The 22663-nt window shown below is 43.4% G+C and overlaps 1 protein-coding gene across 1 annotated transcript in view; it reads right to left on the bottom strand.

Annotated features, from left to right (window-relative positions):
- LRP4 (LDL receptor related protein 4) overlaps positions 1-6834 on the bottom strand; it is a 134124-nt gene extending 127290 nt beyond the window's left edge. The window contains exon 1 of the mRNA XM_066633806.1: positions 6653-6834. Coding sequence (XP_066489903.1) covers positions 6653-6737 — 85 coding nt within the window. The 5' untranslated portion in view covers positions 6738-6834. The remainder of the gene's footprint in view (positions 1-6652) is intronic.
- Positions 6835-22663: the final 15829 nt, after the last annotated feature.

Here is a 22663-nt window from a genome sequence, read left to right as displayed (position 1 = left end):
CATAAACACTAAAAATCCAATAAGAACTGTGGCAGCCCCAACAAAAAGGACATATATCACACTTCTAGGAGTTGTTTTGGCTTTTCCAGGATACAATTTGAAGCACAACAAGATACTTCAACAAGATATCCAAAAGCCATTGTGGAAGGCAAGGGGTACCACAAGGATTAACAGGTCTACAGCATTGCCTCCTAATATCTGAAAAGCCACTATATTTACTCAGCCACCATCAGCCAAGTTTCTCTGAGTAAATCTTCTGCACAGCAGAAGGAAAAATAAATGAGAGCTTAAAAAAATCCATGGTTGTCAAGTGACATGGGAACTTGAGCAAGCATAAGTGTGAACAGAATCTATTTTAGTCAATTTTGAAAACATTTCACCAAACTTTGCATCCTGCACCTTACCAAAGCAGTGGTTCAACAATATGATCGGCACTATTTTCTCTTTTTTTAAATTTAACATTCTACATATATGATAGCAGTGTACTTTGGGTGCAATCATAACCCATTTTCCAGTACCGACATAAGGGCAATGCAGATCCTAGGCAAGGAAACAAACATTTCCTTACTTTGAGGAGACCTTTGTGAGTGCCCCCCAACTGCAGGATGCAGCACATGTCCCACTGGCACAGTTATGCCAGTGCTGGAAAGTGGGTTAGTATTTGGGCCTAAGTAGTACAAATTAAGTTTCAATCCTGCATCAGTTAAAGTTACCATACATATCAATACTCATACAAAGAAGCATAGTTAGTAATCATTTCATAATCTATGAGGAAAAAAAGATACAAGTCTACAATAATTTTAAATAACTATACACCCAAAACAAACTCAGTTTATTGAACTATTGCCTAACACATTTTCAATAAATGCATATAGACTAATATTTTCTATTTTTTCTTTCTCAGTTATTATCAAGGAAAGAAATCAAACCAAACTTCAATCATGAGAAAATCATCAGGGCTTTTTATGATCCCTATTGAATTTCAGCTGGTAAAACTCCAATTTCATAATCAATATCTCTCAAACATATTCTAAACTTGTCTCCTCAGAAACTGTATAACTGAATGCTCTTCAGGTTCTTTTGGGGGGGGGGGGAAACAGCTGTGGACTATGTTTTTTGTAAGCTGCAATACTTCCCTTACTTGCCATTTCTCCTTTCCTACCACTTTGTTTTTTTTATCTGCCAGTATATTGCAAAATTTATAAGTAATTTGCAAAAGTGTAAACATACAATTAAATGTCCAAAAGTGTCTGCATTCTGTGTCTGCATTCTTTTCATACATGAAGAATGATGCTAGTTAACTCTTCTTTCACTTTTCCAGTCAAAAACAATGGGTGTTTGCTTGAAAGAGGCAAAGAAGCTACTGAAGACACAATGGGAGGAAAAAATAATTTCACAGCAATATGTAACCATTTATAAATACCTATAATTACCCATCATTGCCAATTATTCAAACAGATAACACATACAAATTAGAAGTGAAGAAGTCTTATATCAATGCTTTTATTCACTGTGAGTTTTTTTCTCCTTGATATCATACATTTTCTCACTACGAGAAGAGTCTCAACTTTCAAAAACTTAGAAGAGATGGTAGAAAAATAATTTTAAATCTTTCTAGGATGAGTAATGCTTTATGTTTTTTCAAAGCTATAATTGTGAACTTGAACTGACCTGATAGTTTCCTTTTAGTGTCTACAAAGTGCTTTCAAGATTAGAAGACTTTTCCTCTTTAAGTTCTCCTTTATAGATAGTAATAAACTATGTCCTCCAGTTTCCCAGACAAAGATAATTTTCCATTACACACACACACACACACACACACACACACACAGGAAAGGTGCAAATTCTAAATACATTTCAAAGCCCTCATTTCAAGCCAGCCTGTACCATCAGATTTGCTTGCCTATAGATCAAACGACCTCAACTTCTAAAGTATCATAAATAGCAACAACCCTGGGACAAATGGGAAATCAGAGGCCCAAAGGAACTGAAGAGACTTTTCTTAACTTATGCAGATAGTAGCAGAAACAAAGAAAGATTCCAGGCAACATCAGCTCCTCTTTTGAATACTTTCTTCTGTGAAAGGCAAAAAATATGAAGGGTTCAATCACCAGGAAAGTTCACTTGGCATGATTTTCTGCACACTTCAGTTCATATCCTGATAGTCAAGGTGATTTTATCACAGTAAAAAAGGCATTATGAAGCCAAATGAATAGATGTACACAGGCAAATGTATTTTGCATTTCAGAATTAACATGCAGTATAATTTTGCTCTATAAGATTTCTTTTCGTTACCTGCCACTGTACGTATTATTAATTTATAGGTCTTCTTTCTCTTTAATTGCCAGCAAGTACACTGGAGAGCCTCAAACATGTCCAAATACTTTTTAGTACAGATTGCCATGGCTCAACATGGAACCTTTTCAGTGCCACAGCAACAACCTGGAGTTACAAGATGTAACAATAAAGACTGCCTCCAAGCATGAGTGAGCCACAATGAATATACAACACCTATCCTGTTAGTGCCATTGATTGCCATTGAGGTACTGGGCTAAACTCATAGTGATAATTTTCATCTTTGAAGCTCATCTTTAAAGTCTGGGCCCAGGAAACTTAATGAAACACTTTCTCCCATACATATATCACTGTTCCTTAAGCTTGGTTACCGAAAACCTTGTGTGAGTTCTGCTGTCTATTAGATATGTGGTCAGTGATGAATGACATTTTTAATAGTGGCCCCTAGCTTTGGACTTAAGCTTCCTGTTGCAGTGCACCAAATGCAGAGCTTGCTTTTTGAAGCATGCTGTTAAAAGTTTTTTTTTAATGTATGCTGACCTTTTGCAGCTAGAGTCTTGCACCAAAAGATTTGACATATTCCTATGCCCTTTCTTCTTGTTTGACTTTCATGATATTGTGATGCATTTTATAAATTTTGTTCCTTGCTTTGAGAATGTTATACTGAAAAGCGAGCTATAAATGTCACAAATAAATGCACACAATGAAATTTCCCTCAAAGAGTTCAGAGACAGCGCACATGGTTTGCATGCAGAAGGAGCCAGAAAGATCTGAGGTAACAGCGCTTAGAAAGGTTTTGGAGAGTCACTGGAGAGGGTTCAGCTTCCAGGAAAGAGCGAGTTCAAGCATATAAACACAAGGCATGAACGTTCCTCTCCTAATACTATCTATTAAATACTGGTCAAAGGTCAACCATTCAAAGTGTCTGTTTTTGACTGGATGCAGCAGTATGCATACTGTTTGGTTTCAATGGCTGCTACACTTACTATGGAGTGCCAAGGGTGTGGAAATTTCTTTGTAGATAATTGATATAAACACACTGATTCCGAATGCAGGGTACCACCCAAGGCCCAGTGACAGCTCTTATAGGTTCACAGTATTTGAGATCTGCAGCTTGAAACCTAAATCTTCCCCACAGATACTAGCATAAAGCTGCACAAGAATGACACTGTGCAAAAGGTGTGCACAGACATTTAAAAGTCAGTCTTCCCTGGATACTTGGCAAATAAAGGGGCAGCCTAGTAGTCTTCTGCTTGTCTACTTGGCAGTAATTCCCACCACAATAAATGGGGCTCCCTCCCAAGTAAATGTGAATTGAATTATTATTACAGCCTTCTAGGGGTAATTTCTTTCTGGAAAAGAATATTGGCTGCACAAACCACTCTGTTACAGTTTTTATGCACGTGAAGTTGTCTAGGATTATAGTGGGATAACAAACACATAACCATACTGAAACCTGTTTACAGAAGCAAAGAAGCATTAGCTTTTTCAAGTAGACCAAACATATTGTAAATGTAAGCATAAACTCAAGTGTTCTCTCACTGAGAGAGATTCAGGAAAAGAAACATGAAATAGAACCTCAGGTCACAGAAGCGTCTTTTCCTGAATCAAACCTGGCATAAAGTGCCTCTTGTAGACATCAACACACCGCCACTTACAACCAAGCATGACAAATGACCCGCATTTTACAGCAAACCATCCCCCACCAAGTCATTAACTGCCAGGACACATTAACTAGAAGCACCTGGGTAAGAGCCAAAATAAAATTCCTCCCAGTCCTCTTAGCTAGGCAGTGGTCTAGCCTCCTTCCTCCACTCTCTCTTAGAACTTGGTAGAGAAATTTAAACTCTTCAGTTAGCAATAAAATAAATCACAGTTCAGTCTGTTCTCTCAGCATTTTCAAACCACCAATTCTGCCACCACAAATGAGCCAAAGAAAGAGTGTGTGTGTATGAATGTGTGTATGCACACGGCCAGGAAGGATTCTGATTAAAAAGGAACTGTTTAAAAGCTAAACACAACCTCATTGTGCCTCAGGGGCCAATGCTTTTGAGAATGATGAGAGCCAATACTTCTAAAGCAGAAACTTCCTGCAACTTCAGATCAGCATCTGGAGAGACAGGTGGAGGAAATTACATGACAGCAGCCAAGAGGAGAGGACAAAAATTACAGCAAGGCACATTTCTGCCATTCACAGGACTTCCTTCCATAGAAAATGTCAACTTGCTCATAAGCAAAGTAACTTTTTCCAACACCACTATTACTGCTGCAACCACAACTATTTATTCAGCACCAGAAATGAGAGGATCGATAAACCATTCTACATCTCATTTTTAAATCCAGCACTGCAAAAGAATGAATAGAACCATCCTCTTATTTTAAAGGAAAGCATTAAGTTGGGGGTTTTTCTGTTAGAACTATGTGTGCCTCTTGCTAGTCTCCTGAGGTTATGTTATGTTGTATAGTATAGTATTTGTTCTCCAAATAAGGAGAGCAAAGGGAGCCAAAAAAATTCCACTATAATACAACTGTGTCTTTAAGGGGCTTGTCAAGTAGGAAGAGCAGCTGCATTCCTCTTGAGAAAAGGCTGCTGTCCCAACATGCAACTGAGGCTAGAAATAACCTGCACACACACAATCTTCCAGCACCAAATTCAACAATATCCTTACACTCACATGCAGCCAAGGTAGGCACAAAGAGAGTGAGAGAGAAGAAGGGGACACAGGAGAAGGACGATGCAAAGAACAAATTGTAGTAGATCAGCTTCAGAGAGAAGGAGGCACATATATATTCATCAAAGGAGATGGCTGCCTCTGAGGAAAGCCATGTTCCACAGAGAGAAGCCCTGGGGGAAGTCGAGATCCCTTTGCTGTGGCTTTGTAGGGAAGGAGAGAAGGCTTTGAAGGCTGCATAGGAAAGTTGATCAATGACCCCAGCAGATATACAACATGTATTGTGGAGAGACTAGACTAGAGAGCAAGAATTCCCCAGGAACGGGGGCGTGCGTGTGACCGATGGGACAAAAGACTACGCCAAGTAGAGAAGAAAGCAGGTAGTTAAGCTCGACGGGATGCCCCGAGTGCTGGCGCCAGGAACACTCAAGCACCTCTTGCAAATGAGCAAAGCCACCGTCGCTCCACCCTGCCTGCTGCAGTAGGGAGAGGACTTAATTTGAGTCGGAGAGTTCACGAGGGCTGAGTCCTGGAACCTATTTCCTAGGCAAAGCCCACAGTGCTGGGGTGAGAGGGTGAAAGCAGAAATCAACCCCTGGACATGTGGAGCTGCTGCTGTAGCACCAGTAAGAGCGATGAGGAGTTCCTGAGTATGCGCAAAGCACCTTCCCAAGGAATCAACACGCCTGCCTCCCACACACCTGGACTCCAGCGCGCTCAAGAGCCCAATCCTATGCACATCTACTCAGAAGTAAGTCCCATTACAGTCCACAAGGCTTACTCCCAGGTGTGGATAGGATTGCAGCCTTTGAGCCCAACCCAATGCACATCTACTCAGAAATAAATCCAATTATAGCCAATGGGCGGACTTCCAGGCAAGTGTGGATAGGATTGCAGCCTGAGAGCCCAAGCCTAGATATATCTACTCAGAAGTAAGTCCCATTATAGTCAACGAGGCTTACTCCCAGGTAAGTGTGGGGCTTTTGAAAGAGAGTCTGCATACAAGAAGCTGCTTCTGGCCCACCTGGGCAAAAGCCCTGGCAGTAGGAGGCAGGTGAGGACCAATCCTGCTTGGCTCCCACCTGGCTACACAGGTCTTGTTCCATCCCAGGACTGTGGCTGCTGGAGAGGGAGCAGCTTAGCTTAGACAAGAAGAAAGGATTAGAGCCCAATCCTAGGCATATCTACTCAGAAGTAAATCCCATTATAGCCAATGGGGCTGACTCCCAGGTAAGTGTGGATAAGATTGCAGCCTGAGAGACCAAGCTTAGGCAGGTCTACTCAGAAGTTAGTCCCCTTATAGTCAATAGGGCTAACTCCGAGGTAAGTGTGGATAGGATTGCAGCCTGAGGCCCCAAGCCTATGCATATCTACTCAAAAGTAAGTCCCATTATAGTCAATGGGGCTTATTCCCAGGTAAGTGTGGATAGGAAGAAGTCACTGCCCCGACCCCAGGACACCGAGGGGGCTCACACCGAGGACCAGCAGCAAGTGTGAGCACAGGGTTCCTCTGAGCATGTGCAGAGCGCACTTCAAACCCCCACACGGACGTTCCTGCATCAAAGCCTGAGAAGCGGGAGGGGATTGTGGAAGGGGATTTCCCAGCCCCCGCCTGCCCCATTCCCTTCGCCCCCTCCCCGGTGCAGCGCGGGAAAGAGGGTGCCCCCGTCGGAAGCGCCGCTTACCTCGCCCGTGGAGCGGAGCCCCCCACTGCAGCAGCAGCAGCACCAGCAGCGGAGGCGGCGGGAGGAAGCCCCCCAGCCGCCTCATGGTGGCCACCCTGCCGCCGCGCCAGCCGTCCCCGAAGAAAGTTGAGCGCTTCCCGGTCCTCTGACGGCGGTGGCGGAGGCGCCTGCCGCCCTCCCCTCTTCCCCGGGCGCCAAGACCGGCTGCGGCTGCCCCAACAGGACTCTCGCTCTCTCCCCTCAGCGCCGACTAAGCAGCACTCGGGCTCCTGCCGCCGCGCCGCCTGCCCGCCCCCGGCCCTGCCCTCAGAGGAGGAGTCCTGCGCAGGGCCACCGCCACCCTCCCGCTCCTCTCACCTTCCCAGCGCTGGGGGAGGAAGGCGGCGTCCCCAGGCGGAGCAGCGCCTCCCTCGGCGCCTCCCCCACCGCTCACCCGCGTCCCCTCAGCAGGGAAGCCTTTCCTCCCCGGCAGCACGCAGGGACGTCCTGTAGATGCCTCCCCACTGCAGTCCTTCCGAAAGCACCTCACGCAGGAGAGGGGGAGGCAGGTGAGGCAGAGCCTCCCCACTGGAGTCCTTTGGAAAGCGCTACACACGGGAGGGGGTAGGCAAGTGAGGCAGAGCCTGCCCACCAGAGTCCTTTCAAAAGCACCACACACGAGGGAGGGAGACAGATGTGCAGAGCCTCCCCATCTAGTCCTTTGAAAAGCACCTCATGGGGGGGAGGCAAGTGAGGTAGAGCCTCCCCCCTGGAGTCCTTGAAAAGCACCTCACAGGGAGAGGGGGAGGCAGGTGAGGCAAAGCCTCCCCACTGATAGATACTTCATTTACAATCACAGACAACAAAACAAAATACACAAAATTAAGACCAACACCCCTTTACACATATATAAAATCAGAGATTTACACTCTCAATTTTCTTTCTTACCAACTGTGCAGCATAACAGAAATGGGCAACCCTGAATGATATATCAGAGTGTACATCAGATAGCAGAAAAGCAAGCTGCTCCTCCACCTGCATTCCCATTTCAGTGCTGAAAATCGGGGAAATAAATTTAGAACTCAAATCATCATAATATAGACACTGCAAAACAATGTGGGCAGTCGTCTCCACCACATTATGAGGGCAGGGGCACAGTCTGAATAGGGATGCCTTGCATAACGTCCCAAAAGGACTGCTGATAAAAGTACATTACACCTGGCTTTAGTTTAGATTGTGAGCCCTTTTGGGACAGGGAGCCATTTAGTTATTTGATTTTTCTCTGTAAACCACTCCTCTATGGAGAACTCGTGCAAGGAAAGCGCCCTACAGGCAGACCACAGCTGCGATACAAGGACATCTGCAAGAGGGATCTGAAGGCCTTAGGGATGGACCTCAACAAGTGGGAAACCCTGGCCTCTGAGCGGCCCGCTTGGAGGCAGGCTGTGCAGCATGGCCTTTCCCAGTTTGAAGAGACACTTTGCCAACAGTCTGAGGCTAAGAGGCAAAGAAGGAAGGCCCATAGCCAGGGAGACAGACCAGGGACAGACTGCACTTGCTCCCGTTGTGGAAGGGATTGTCACTCCCGGATTGGCCTTTTCAGCCACACTAGACGCTGTGCCAGAACCACCTTTCAGAGCGCGATACCATAGTCTTTCGAGACTGAAGGTTGCCAATTACTTATTATTAGTTGAAAAGCGGTATATAAATACTGTTAATAATAATAATAATAATAATAAAAAAGCAATCCTAAATTTAGGAATAACGATATTATAAAAATATCTGGCAGGAGAAAGTACAAGAGCTTGATCCCCAAGAAAAACATACACAGAAAGTCTAGCTCTCGCAGATCTCATATCAAGGTCCACCAACCTCTGACGCCTCCCCACTGGAGTCCTTCAAAAAGCACCTGGGGGGAGGCAGATGAGGCAAAGCCTCCCCACTGGAGTCCTTCGAAAAGTGCCTCACACCTCCTTTGAAAAGCACCTCATGGGGGGGGTGCCAGGTGAGGCAGAGCCTTCCCACAAAAGTCTTTCAAAAAGCAGCACCAGTACTTACAACCCACATACAGTAGCCTGCAGTAGCCTGCAGCAGCAGCAGCACTTTCCAAAGGAAAGCTTCCCCATCCACCACACATCCCTGGCCAGCTACCGCTCTGCCATGCTGGCACACCAGGCAGAAGGGACTCAGGGCCCAATCCTATCCAACTTCCCAGTGCCAATGCAGCCCTGAGATAAGAGAACAAATGTTTCCTTACCTTGAAGAGGCTGCCATTACCCCCCCCCCCCCACTATAGGATACACAGCACATGCCCCATTGGCTTGACTACATCAGCACTGGAAAGTTGGATAGGATTGGGCTATCATTTCCCTGCTCCACCCATTCCTTGTTCTGCCTTAAATTAAGGTGTCTTAGACACAGGGTGACCAGATGTCATAAGTTATCACAAAAGAGGACCAGGCACCTCAAAATGTAGGACATCAAAAAAAGTAGGACATGACAAAAATAAAAACTGAGAGCATTGTATATTGATTTCATGTGGTTAATTTAAACACTATTACATAACATTTCAAACTATATTACATATAATTTATTACATTAAATTAATAATTAGAAGGCTATGCTCTGCCTGCTGACAAGAAAAAGGAGGACATTTAAGTTCTTAAGTTAAGTGGGCAGGAGGTCTGGTCTAGAGGGTTGAGCCTCCATTTGCCTGAAGATAACATCCAAAGGTCGCCAGTTCGAGGCCACTGGCACCTTGCGACCTTGAAGCAGCTGACAAGCTGAGCAGAGCTATTCCATCTGCTCTGAGTGTGGGAGGATGGAGGCCAGAATGTGCAGCCAGACCAAGAAAGAAACACCTGAATGTTGTGGTTTCTTGAAAGATAGAACCTTCTTTCAAATTGTAAAAATCCCTACTGGGGTTTAAAAATTGCCTGCCTATGTAAACCGCCTTGAATAAAGTCTAAGGAGAAATCTGAGGACCAAGAAAGGCGGTATAGAAATACCTGTATTATTATTATTATTATTATTATTATTATTATTATTATTATTTTCCAGGATATGAGGTTAGAAAAGAGGACATGTCCTGGAAAAAGAAGAGGTCTGGTTACCATGCTTTGCAGCGTATTATGAATTGACTTTCAGCTCCCAGCTCATCTTCTAATGCAGTGGTTCCCAAACATTTTAGCACCAGGACCCACTTTTTAAAAATTACTCTATTGGGATCCACTCACGTTTACCAGCCTTTAAAAAGTATTTTGAAATAAATATTTATTTATAAGTAATAATAATGCCTCAGACATTTATCTCCCTATATTTACACATGATTAAACTGCAGGAGCTCAGCTCCTTGCAGGGCACTTAGCAGCTATCTTGCATACTGCAGGAGCTCAGTTCTTTGCAGGGTAATTAGCAGCTAAAGTTTCTGATTTTCAATAGTCTCCAGGCTTGAGGCAATTAGTTGTTATAATAATAATAATAATAATAATAATAATAATAATAATAATAATAATAATAATAATAATAATAATAATAATACTATACAGTATTTATATACCGCCTTTCTTGGTCTTTATTCAAGACTTTATTCAAGGCGGTTTACATAGGCAGGCTTATTTAAATCCCCGTTGGGATTTTTACAAATGAAAGAAGGTTCTTTCTTTCAAGAACCACAACATTCAGGCGTTTCTATCTGATCTGGTTTCACATTCTGGCCTCCATCCTCCCACGCTCAGAGCAGATGGAATAGCTCGGCTTCAGCTTGTCAGCTGCTTCAAGGTCGCATGGTGCCGGTGGCCTCGAACTGGCGACCTTGTGGATGCAAATGGAGGCTCTACCCTCTAGACCAGACCAGACCTCCTGCCCAGTTATCTGATCAGTTATCTGATCTTTTCATTGGCAACCCACCCAAAATCAGGTTACAACCCATCAGTGGGTCCCGACCCACAGTTTAGGAACCATCGTGGTAACAAATGTTTGAACTAACCAAATAAAACTCCTTGAAATCTTCCAGTATCCATCACGTTGTAATGGGCAAAGGAAGTGTCAGAAAAATCAGAGCAGATTGCCAAGACCCCTGGTTCAGCCTTGTGGTCTTTGCACTAGAAGCCTTTTTATGCTATTCCATGCACGCACCAAGGTCAAAGAGCTGTGTGAAGTGTCACATCTCAGAATATGTTGCACATACAATACCAAGGAAGAGTCTATCCCCAAGGAAGGAGAGAGAGTGGTACAGTGGTTAGGAGGAGAAGGCCAAATTGCAGGCATGGAAACCACTGGTGTAGTTATTTATTTATACAGGTATTTATATACCGCCTTCTTTGGTCATCAGTTTTCAGACTTTAATCCAAGGCGGTTTACATAGGCAAGCTGTTCTAAGCCTCCCTCTGGCCCTTCGCCTCCCACGCTCCACTTGACAGCAACTCCTCTCTGCTACCTAGGGTCAGCTCATCAGTATATGAGCGTGTCATCAGTTCTCGGATACTTCCGGATACTTCCGGTTGTTTCGAACTGGCAGCCTCAGATCTTCAGGCATACAAGGCAGCAGATCTACCAACTGAGCCAGACCTCCTGCCTAGTTAGAGGGAGTGCTGGGATAGCAATTACACTGGGCTGCAGGCTGCCTGGGGGCAATAGTCTCGCTGGTCAGCTGCACAATTGCGTTCCCCCCCCCCCCATGATCAGTGCTCATGCCTCTTGCAAAAAGTGCCAGAAAAAAATGGAGCAGAGGGGATCGCAGTCTCTGGCCGCTTGAATCCCTTGCTCCAGGAGCTTCGGGGGCAACTGGGGGACTTGGGGGGGCAAGCAGGAGGGTGCTGGGGTGGAGGAGATAGCCGATTAGTCTAGGACAGTGGTTCTCAAACTTTTAGCACTGGGACCCACATTTTAAAATGAGACTCTGTCAGGACCCACCAGAAGTGATGTTATGACCACATAAGTGGTCATAACATCAACAAGCAGGAAAATTTTAACAATCCCAGGCTGCAATCCTACCCACACTCACCCAGGAGTTAGTTCCATTGTTAAAAGCATATACATAGTAGCCTGTTAAAAGTACAGATAAGTAATGTTTCCCCAAATGCAGTCACATACCATGGTAGCACTAAGTCTACTATATTAAAAAGAAAATATTGAAATGAACGGGACCCACTTAAAATTGGCTTGTGACTCACCTAGTGGGGTCCTGACTCAATCTGAGAAACACTGGTCTAGGTGTTCCAAAAAATTGGGGTTTTTGGATAACATCTGGATAATCAGATCTCACCACAATGTAAGGTCACTATGCAGGTAAGGTTCAAAACTCAGAGAAGACCCTTGGTTTCCCAATGCCTTAGAGCAGCCAAAATGGTAGCCTGAATTACAATGTTGCTTCAGCTCCTGTGCCCAGAGGCCTCTTCCCTGATAGAGTTTCAACAATTACATGATATAGAAAACGTTTTTTTCCAAAAATGGCTTGCAGACATGACCTAGCCTCTTAATATGCTTGCAACTTAAAAAGTTCTTCTCAAAACATAAGAGAGAGAAAACCAATAGGCATTATTGCTAAATTAATCTTATTTAACTTGGGCCCAAATCCTAACCAACTTTCCAGCACTGGCATAGCAGTGACAATGGGATGTGTGCTGCATCCTGCAGTTGGGTGGTACTCATGGAGGTATCCTTAAAGTAAGGGAATGTTTTTTCCCATACCTTGGAGCTGCATTGCCCTTATGTCAGTGCTGGAAAGTGAGTTAGGATTATGCCCTTAATCTTATTAATTTAAGGAAGAAACATATATGCATGCAACAGAAAATGAGATCCTTATTTTTCAAGGAAAGCAGATTCAGGTATCATCAGGAGCATAACAATAGCTTGCCTGGTTCTGAAGGTGTTTGCCGTTACACTAAAAGTAGAAGGAGGGAATTTGAGTGTACATTAGAGCATGTGCACAAGGTACATACAGGTGGACTGCATCTTATGTGAACGCTATGTTCCAAAGTCGACACAATCAGAGGTGGGGTGATACCATTAGTGCCAAAATTGTGAAAATATTGGCATTTTTTAATAAAACCATCCTATTATTATTATTATTATTATTATTATTATTATTATTATTATTATTATTATTATTAACAGTATTTATATACCACTTTTCAACTAAAAGTTCACAAAGTGGTTTACAGAGAAAAATCAAATAACTAAATGGCTCATATATATCAAATATATCATTTGATTTGCAATTTATTGCAGAGTACAATGAAATAAACTGCATTGAACTATCCATATTCTATCAAATCTTACAGCCAAATAACCAGAAAAGGAAAACACAGTTGCCTTATGTAACAAAAAGTGGATTTCTTTGACTCAGAACTGACCAATGAGGCTGATTGTTCCAAGAGTCAATGAGGTATTATTATGACAGAGCAGGGAACCAATAAGGTGTTAGTATGAGTCAGCTGTCATTTGCTATGTATCAGAGATAACACTAGAACTGTTATTCAGTTGTGTGAGTGTCATCAAGTTGGCCACTGGTTTTTTGTTGGTTGCTGATTTGTTGGGTGACTTGTACTATTATATATTAAAATCAATAAAGATAATGGGGGTTACACCACCCCAAGTGATGCCACTGCATTTAGATTGTGCACATGATATTGTAATTTATTCTGCATGGTCTGGTATGGGAGAAAGTCCAATTATAGAGGTGCTGCAATGAGCTCTCGCCATTTTTTTTAAATGAGATTTGGCAACATTACATTCTTCTTGGTGCAAAACATTGTTGAACAGGAAAAGATGGTCTGCTATCAGCAGTTCATCTTGTAACTGGAACCATATGAAATTGGACAGACTGACATGTGCTTTGCTTATGGTGATTCAGAACAAATTCTTTCATCTGCACTGTGAAGGAAACAAGCAGTATCAGTATATTACAGGCAGCATATCAAATGTCTGGCTCCCCTTATCAACTGACTGAATCAAAGGCATCTCTTCACACCTGTGTGTTCATATATCAGCTCCAGATAAACGGGTAGGAAAGTAATTCTCACCTGCATCAAGAAACAATGCCAACATCGCATGCTCCTTCAGCTTCTGAAACTGATGGTCCAGTCCTATTTGGATGCTGCTCTGTGCGCACATGGACCCTGCCACAACATTAGTCATAGTCTAAGCTCTTCCTGGCAATGCCATGCCAATGGTGCACTGACGCCAATACAATAAGGGCCAAAATGCCAAGTCTACCCGGGCAAAGCAACACGGACACAGCCCTTCCCAGTAACACCCCCAGGATTCATGGAAATACTTGTAACACAGCCCATTATCCATGGAGCGGCATCCTGAAATGTCATCACCATATCATCAGCACATCATCATCAGTGCAACATCTGTGTGTCTTTGGAGTGATGTTGAAGGAGCCAATCACTGCATCCAATCAGCTCCAATGCTAATGGCCACCAAAGTGCTGCTAGGATGAACTGAGCAGGAGGTAAGCAGAATGGTTAGGTAATGACAGGGGTTCTCAAAGCTGGGGAAAAAAATAGCTATCTCCAGATCCATTCCTAATGTCAGTTCCTGGCTATGCATATCAGTGACTATATTATAAGAACATAAGAACATAAGAACAGCCCCACTGGATCAGGCCATAGGCCCATCTAGTCCAGCTTCCTGTATCTCACAGCGGCCCACCAAATGCCCCAGGGAGCACACCAGATAGCAAGAGACCTCGTCCTGGTGCTCTCCCCTACATCTGGCATTCTGACTTAACCCATTCCTAAAATCAGGAGGTTGCGCATACACATCATGGCTTGTACCCCATAATGGATTTTTCCTCCAGAAACTCGTCCAATCCCCTTTTAAAGGCGTCTAGGCTAGACGCCAGCACCACATCCTGTGGCAAGGAGTTCCACAGACTGACCACAAGCTGAGTAAAGAAATATTTTCTTTTGTCTGTCCTAACCCGCCCAACACTCAATTTTAGTGGATGTCCCCTGGTTCTGGTATTATGTGAGAGTGTAAAGAGCATCTCCCTATCCACTCTGTCCATCCCCTGCATAATTTTGTATGTCTCAATCATGTCCCCCCTCAAGCGTCTCTTTTCTAGGCTGAAGAGGCCCAAACGCCGTAGCCTTTCCTCATAAGGAAGGTGCCCCAGCCCCGTAATCAGCTTAGTTGCTCTCTTTTGCACCTTTTCCATTTCCACTATGTCTTTTTTGAGATGCGGCGACCAGAACTGGACACAATACTCCAGGTGTGGCCTTACCATCGATTTGTACAACGGCATTATAATATTAGCCGTTTTGTTCTCAATACCCTTCCTAATGATCCCAAGCATAGAATTGGCCTTCTTCACTGCCGCCGCACATTGGGTCGACACTTTCATCGACCTGTCCACCACCACCCCAAGATCTCTCTCCTGATCTGTCACAGACAGCTCAGAACCCATCAGCCTATATCTAAAGTTTTGATTTTTTGCCCCAATGTGCATGACTTTACACTTACTGACATTGAAGCGCATCTGCCATTTTGCTGCCCATTCTGCCAGTCTGGAGAGATCCTTCTGGAGCTCCTCACAATCACTTCTGGTCTTTACCACTCGGAAAAGTTTGGTGTCGTCTGCAAACTTAGCCACTTCACTGCTCAACCCTGTCTCCAGGTCATTTATGAAGAGGTTGAAAAGCACCGGTCCCAGGACAGATCCTTGGGGCACACCGCTTTTCACCTCTCTCCATTGTGAAAATTGCCCATTGACACCCACTCTCTGCTTCCTGGCCTCCAACCAGTTCTCAATCCACGAGAGGACCTGTCCTCTAATTCCCTGACTGTGGAGTTTTTTCAGTAGCCTTTGGTGAGGGACCGTGTCAAATGCCTTCTGAAAGTCCAGATATATAATGTCCACGGGTTCTCCCGCATCCACATGCCTGTTGACCTTTTCAAAGAACTCTATAAGGTTTGTGAGGCAAGACTTACCCTTACAGAAGCCATGCTGACTCTCCCTCAGCAAGGCCTGTTCGTCTATGTGTTTTGAGATCCTATCTTTGATGAGGCATTCCACCATCTTACCCGGTATGGATGTTAGGCTGACCGGCCTATAGTTTCCCGGGTCCCCCCTCTTTCCCTTTTTAAAAATAGGCGTGACATTTGCTATCCTCCAATCTTCTGGTACCGTGGCTGTTTTGAGGGACAAGTTGCATACCTTAGTCAAGAGATCTGCAACTTCATTCTTCAATTCCTTAATAACCCTTGGGTGTATGCCATCAGGGCCCGGTGACTTATTGATCTTTAATTTATCAATGAGGTCTGAAACATCTTCTCTTTTAACCTCTATCTGACTTAACTCCTCGGTTAGGAGGGGCCGTTCGGGCAGCGGTATCTGCCCGAGGTCTTCTGCCGTGAAGACAGATGCAAAGAACTCATTTAATTTCTCTGCCATCTCTAAGTCTCCTTTTATCTCCCCTTTCCCTCCCTCACCATCCAGAGGGCCAACCGCTTCTCTGGCGGGTTTCCTGCTTCTAACATATTTGAAGAAGCTTTTATTATTCCCCTTAATGTTGCCGGCCATGCGTTCCTCATAGTCTCGCTTGGCCTCCCCTATCACCTTCTTACATTTCTTTTGCCACAGTTTATGTTCCTTTTTATTCTCTTCATTAGGGCAAGACTTCCATTTACGGAAGGAAGCTTCCTTGCCCTTCACAGCCTCTCTAACTTGGCTGGTTAGCCATGCGGGCACTCTCCTGGATTTAGTGGATATTATGGAGCCTGGCTAGAAGTGTCTCCTTAGTGTGAGTATGCTTGCTAAATAACAATGTCCCAGTATTGCACCACATCTGTGTGGCTCATATTGGCAAGTTACTTGGATGACAGGACATTTGCAATCTGTTACTTGGTCTTTTGCTATTGGTTCACTGTACATTCTTCATGCCTTGTGGTTCCCCAAGCTTAGCATCAAATGATAATTCTCTTTCTGTAGGTTACGTGTGATACTGGCACGTGAACAGCTATTGGCATCTTACATACAGTCCGAAGATGAGTTTATGGCACAGACACCCTCGCTGTGTTTGAAAGAGTGGATAATAAAATCCAATCTAAAAGGAAGAGGAACTAGATTTTTTTTTTGTCCCAAACACCCCATGCATTAAATTGTATGGAGTTGAAACAGCATATTTAGGACAGGGATCTTTATATTCTAAACTTCTGGAGCTGTGTGTGCTCATCCACTGCATGTTTAAATATGCAGATTGTCTGATCTCGGTGATGGGGTTTTGTCATTTTTGCTTTCTTCTATATGGAGCATCTCAGTGTGCTTGGTAAATTATAAATATGGTATCAACTCACACAGTTTAAATTTGTATTTGATCTCTCTCACCAAAGTTGGGGGCTCATAATTAATGAACAATATTTTTTTATAACTGTCATTAACATTTTGTGGTGTTTACGAGATTTTTAAAATTCTGAATGAATTTTGTTGAGGAGTTTGGGTTTTTTCTTTTGGGTCTTACAGCCCAATTCTGTTCTCCCCACCCCCCAGCCCCGATGCAGCCAAGCCAAAAAAGGGCACACTGTATCAGGCAGGGGAATCCGGAGGCTTCAGAGCTGAGAAGGAATTTGAATTCCCTTATACCTCCATAAACCTCTCACTCTGCAACGGGTCTCCATAGTCCAAGGTTAGCGATTTTGCTAGCAAAAGTCCAGGGAGAAAAAGGGGGTGGGGAGGCAGCAGAAAAGGGGACAGGATCCAGCATGTGCCATCACCACCTAATCCATCCCTCCCATAGCCTCCCCACCTCTGTTTCTTCCCTCTCCCCACCCAATTTTGACCCCTCCCCATTCCAACTTCCTGCTTTCCTCCTTCCTTCCTTATTTGATTGGTGGGCAACTGGGGATCCATTGGTGTGGGCAGGAGAGCTCTAATGGGGCCCCACCCCAGCACTGCCTCAGCCCACAGCCAGAGTGTCTTTTTTGGCCATTACTGATAGCGCTGCTGCCCAGCCCCAATAAGACTGGGCAATAATTTTAAGAAACATCAAAGGGTTGGTGTGATAGTCAGTTTGAGCCATTTGTATTTCATTTGTTTGATGAAGTGCAGAGTCCAAATATAGAACCAAAATAGTGTAAAAGTCTAAGCCTTTAGTTTATGAAGTGGGTGGGTATGTCAAAATCTTTTACTGCTTTTTATCTTCTGGAATCTCTCTTTTTAAAAATCATTTTTCAAGATGGTTTTAAATTTCTTTGTTCCTATTATTTGTTTTCTTCTCCAGTGTAATAGATTCTCATTCTGACCTTTTTGCCTCATCTGCTTCTCATCTTATCTTTCCTAGCCTCGGCTAATACTCCAAAACCTTCTGGCCTTTTCATTTTGTCTATATAATACTATAAACATTCTTGACAAAGTCCCCAGCTACAATTCAACCTACAGGGAAAGGGGCAAGATAACCCCGTTTTCTCTACTTTTCGTTCCACCTTTTAGGTGTATGTTAATAACTGATGTTGCTTCAGTGAGCGTTTTTAAGATAGGATCTTCTAAGTGGCCATGTTTTGATTACTCTTCCTCATGTTTTGAGTGTTAGTATCTCTTATTATATTTTAGCTTAATATTTTATTGTATTATTTTAACCTTGTAACCTTGAATGTATTTTAGGTAAAGTAGGATACAAAGCATGAAAATCAACCCGTCAACTCTCTAATATATTTAACAGATAAAAATAATACAATTGATACTTTGGATATTACACCCCAAGTTTGCTGCTGAATCATGTATTATAGTGGATGAAACATTATTTTTATTTGACTAGTTGGGTGCTGCTTTATGGGAAAAGTCTGTTCTGTAAAGAAAATTGAGGTTTCTCATACTCCGCATGAAATTCTCAGTTGTGCAGATTCTCTGATCTTAGATGTTTCTCATGCCTTCCTTCTTTCTCCTCAGTGTTTTCTTTTGAAGACATCATAGAAACACAGCACAGTTTAGGACATTATTAATTTTTAAGACTGTGCTCTGCATATTGAAAACATGCTTCTGGGTGTTCTTCAGGGATCTGGGCTATGGCCCAGGAGGAAGCAGCAACTCGTATATTTGCTCTGTTTCTTTCTCCCATCCACATCCACACATCTGGATTAGTGGACAGGCACATGGTGCTGGGTTACAGGGAATATTCAGCACACTGGAATGAGAGCTGAAAAGTACAGATCTTCCTTGGTTGCCCCCCAGGATGACCTAAGTCTTGGCTGTCACATATGTTTCCTATGCCAGGATTTCCAGGCAATATTTATTTTGACCAAGCTTTTAAAACTTTTTTGTCTGGCATGAGACAGTCTGCCAGAAATGGCTGTTTTTCTTCTTTGCATCATTAGTGAGGCAGCATTCCAGCAGTGAAGGGTCACTCACGTGGTACTTAAGTACTTTTAAAGATGTTTCCTTTTCCTCGCTGAAGAGATAATTTGAACAGAAATTGTCAAGAGACTTCCCTTCTATTTCAGCTTCCAAAAATCCAGCTTTTCTTTGCCATAGTTTGAACTAAAAATGGCCAAAATATGACCTCTTTTCAGCTTAATGTAATCAGCAGGCACCTCAGGATAGTTCCGAAAATGAATCCCTGTAAAACTACTGGGCTTAGCACAGCCCCCTTGTGCTGAGCACAACACAGAGATGTTGACTCTCTGTGAAATAAAACATTTAGGGCACAATCCTAACCAGGTCTACTCAGAAGTAAGTCCTATTTCGTTATTTAACTTATATGCAGAGTACATCATGCAAAAGGCTGGGCTGAATGAATCACAAGCCAGAGTGAGGATCACCTGGAGAAATATAAATAACCTCAGATCTGCAGATGATACCACTCTAATGGCAGAAAGTGAGGAGGATCTAAAGAACCTCTTGATGAAGGTGAAAGAGGAAAGTGCAAAATGTGACTTGAAACTTGACATTAAAAAACTAAGATCATGGCATCTGGTCATGGCAAATAGAAGGGGAAGAAATGGAAGCCATGACAGAGTGTATCTTCTTGGGCTCCAAGATCACTGCAGATGGAGAATGCAGCCAAGAAATTAAAAGACGCTTGCTTCTTGGGAGGAAAGCTATGGTAAGCCTAGACAACTAATGAAAAGCTGAGACATCCCCATGTCAACAGAGGTCTGTATAGTCAAAGCTATGGTTTTCCCAGTTGTAATGTATGGCTGCGAGAGCTAGACCATAAGGAGGGCTGAGTGCCGAAGAACAGATGCTTTCGAATTATGGTGTTAGAGAAGATTTTTGAGAGTCCACTGGACTGCAAGGAGATCAAATCAGTCAATCCTACCGGAAATAAATCCTGACTGTTCATTGGAAGGACAGGTGCTGAAGCTGAAGCTTAAATACTTTGGTCATCTCATGAGGCTTTCCTCAAGGGAAAGGGAAGGAGACCTCTGACAGTCCCGAGGAGTCGCCATTTGGGCACCACTGCACCTGGAAGCACCGCCAGGGATAGGATTGGGCTGTTAATCTCTACACCACTACTACTACACCACTACTATGGTGTTCTCAGGGTGTGAGACAGGGCTCTCTGGGTTGGTGCAAACAATTCTGAAAACAGTCATGAGCACCATCCTGATCTACCTTAAACTCAGATTATGTGTTCATTTTAATTTAGTAGGGATGTATAGTATGAATCTACATTCTTCTCCCCTGATTCTAGTCTGTGTGACCAATTGTGTAATCAGCTGTGTGAGTTCTTCCTCAAATGATTGATTAGGAGGTTGGGGCAAATGAAACAATACTGGTTTGTTTTCATTTCTGGGAAAATCAAAGGCCTTTAAAACTTAAAATGGTCCTATATGGCTGCATTGCCTTACTCTTTTTAATGGTCAGTCATATACAACTCAGACAAAAGTGAGGTCTGCTAGGTGATTTGAGTTTGCTGTCTATATCCCTAATAAGAGGATCATTTATCTGGAGCAACAGAAATTATTTGCCAATGTGGTAGTTTTCGTAACTGCAATCTCTTTCCCTAGTCCCAAACAAATCAACAGTTACAAGCAGCCTCTGCATCTAGTTAATTTTACTCCTAAGGGAATCTTGTACAGTACATATTTTCTTTCTTTCTATCCCCTACTGTTACAGCCATGCCCAAAAGGATAGCACTGTATCCAGTGAGGGAGTGGGAAAGCACTCCAGCCCACAGTCCAGTCCTGCATAGAATTGGGCAGTTAGCTCCTCAGTGGGTTTACTCATGGAAAAATAACCAATCATTCTGTAATTTGCACATAGTAACAATTATTAGTGTACACTTGTCTTGATAGTGTCCTCATTTTTTCTACATGAAGATAATCTTTAGGCATAATAAATGTCATTTGGAAAAAAAACAAGCCCTGGAAGTTCATTTACTATGAAAGGGAGATTTCATAATATATTATGCTGTTTAATAAACATCAACGGCGGACCTAGCACTGGGCAATTGGGGCACATACCCCGGGCAGTGAGTCTGCATGACTCTGGGATCGCGCAGGAAGCCTTACTGAATTTCAGTTTTCCAGAAGTACAGTTCAAGACCACGGGGAAGCCTCAGAATGCTTTCCCAGTCAGTCCTGGAGTGTGAGGCTCTGTCACGGTCAGTGAGTATGGGAGGGTGGCATCTTGGGAGTGCAGCATCACGGACCTTTGCACCGGGGTGCCTGGAGGGCAGGTCCGTCACTGATAAACATGGCACTGAGTAAATAATGTTGGTTACCCATGTTCTAAGTTCTAATTTTAAAAAGTATGCATGTGATTCTTCAACTGAGTAATAAAAAACATAATTGAACAATTGGTTTCTCCGGCATTTTCTTTATGTAAAAGGAAATTAGAGGCAGCATTGAAATGGTGAAAAACCAGAGAGAAGTAAAGCCTCTGATTGATGCTGAGATATGAAAACATATATCACTATACCTGATGCATTTTGAACATTCTGAGTAAAAATCAATGTCAACCATTCCAGCTGTTGCTATCAGAGGAAACTAAGAGCCCAATCCTACCCAATTTTCTAGCACCAATGCAGCCCCAAGGTAAGGGGACAAATATTCCCTTACCTTGAGGAGGCCTCTGTGACTGCTCCCCCAACGTAGGATACAGTGCACACCCCACTGACATCAGCATTGGAAAGTTGGATGGGATTGGGCCCTAAATTACAACTCTTTCACCACTGAAGATAATTTTTGAAATGCTTCAAGTGCATCATAACAATACATTTTGATTTCTGAGCACCAGCCTAAGGCTTCATCTCTCCTTTCAGTTGTTTGGCACTTCCTTTGTGCTGCTGTTCAGAAACCACTCACCAATCTGGTCCTAGGGCTGCTCGCAGATGGCTCACTGTATAAACATTTTTACCAGCTGGCAAAGTTCTTAGATTTGATTCCTCTGCCTTATGACAGGACACATGTATCTACATTAAAATATCTCTGACAAATGCTTGCCCATCCTATCCCAGAAAACTTCCACCATGCAGAAATTTGAGTACACATCTAAACAACTGTGTTTTTTTTGCTGTCCAACTGTTCTTCCAGTAACCAAGCCTTTATTTTCCTTCTTTACTTTCATCTTTATTGCTGCTGCATCTCATTTAGCTTGTATGCTACAAATCCTTGTGCGATGACTAAGCTCCATTTGCTCCTTCTTCTTCTCATATGTTTCCCTTAAGGAAAGCACCAGCATAACGTTCAACATGAAAGACGCTTCCCTGTGACACTTTGAAATCAGCAGCACCATTACTGAAAAATTGCACAGCCAGGTCAACAGGCCATTTTGTGTAACTCTTGTTTTCATTGTCTGGATCCACCAATAATGCTAGACTAGCCCAAGCCTGCCTACCTGTTGATTGGACATCTAAGCTAAAGGGCAGGTAGGGATGCTCTGGGTGGTCATCATAAACCACCCAAGCAGACAGGGCAATATCATAGTTGAACTTGGTCTTCTTAAGGTCAAGTTCTAGGAATGAATGATGTGGCTTTATCAGAGTGTGTATGACAGTATGACCAATTCCATTGGGGATCAGAGAGGTATAATGGCATTTAGAAAGCTAAGGACCCAATCCTGTGGACCTTACTGCTGGTCGT

The sequence above is a fragment of the Tiliqua scincoides genome, chromosome 1 (assembly GCF_035046505.1).
Source record: "Tiliqua scincoides isolate rTilSci1 chromosome 1, rTilSci1.hap2, whole genome shotgun sequence".
Classification (NCBI taxonomy): domain Eukaryota; kingdom Metazoa; phylum Chordata; class Lepidosauria; order Squamata; family Scincidae; genus Tiliqua; species Tiliqua scincoides.
This window is presented reverse-complemented; position numbering and strand designations above follow the sequence as displayed.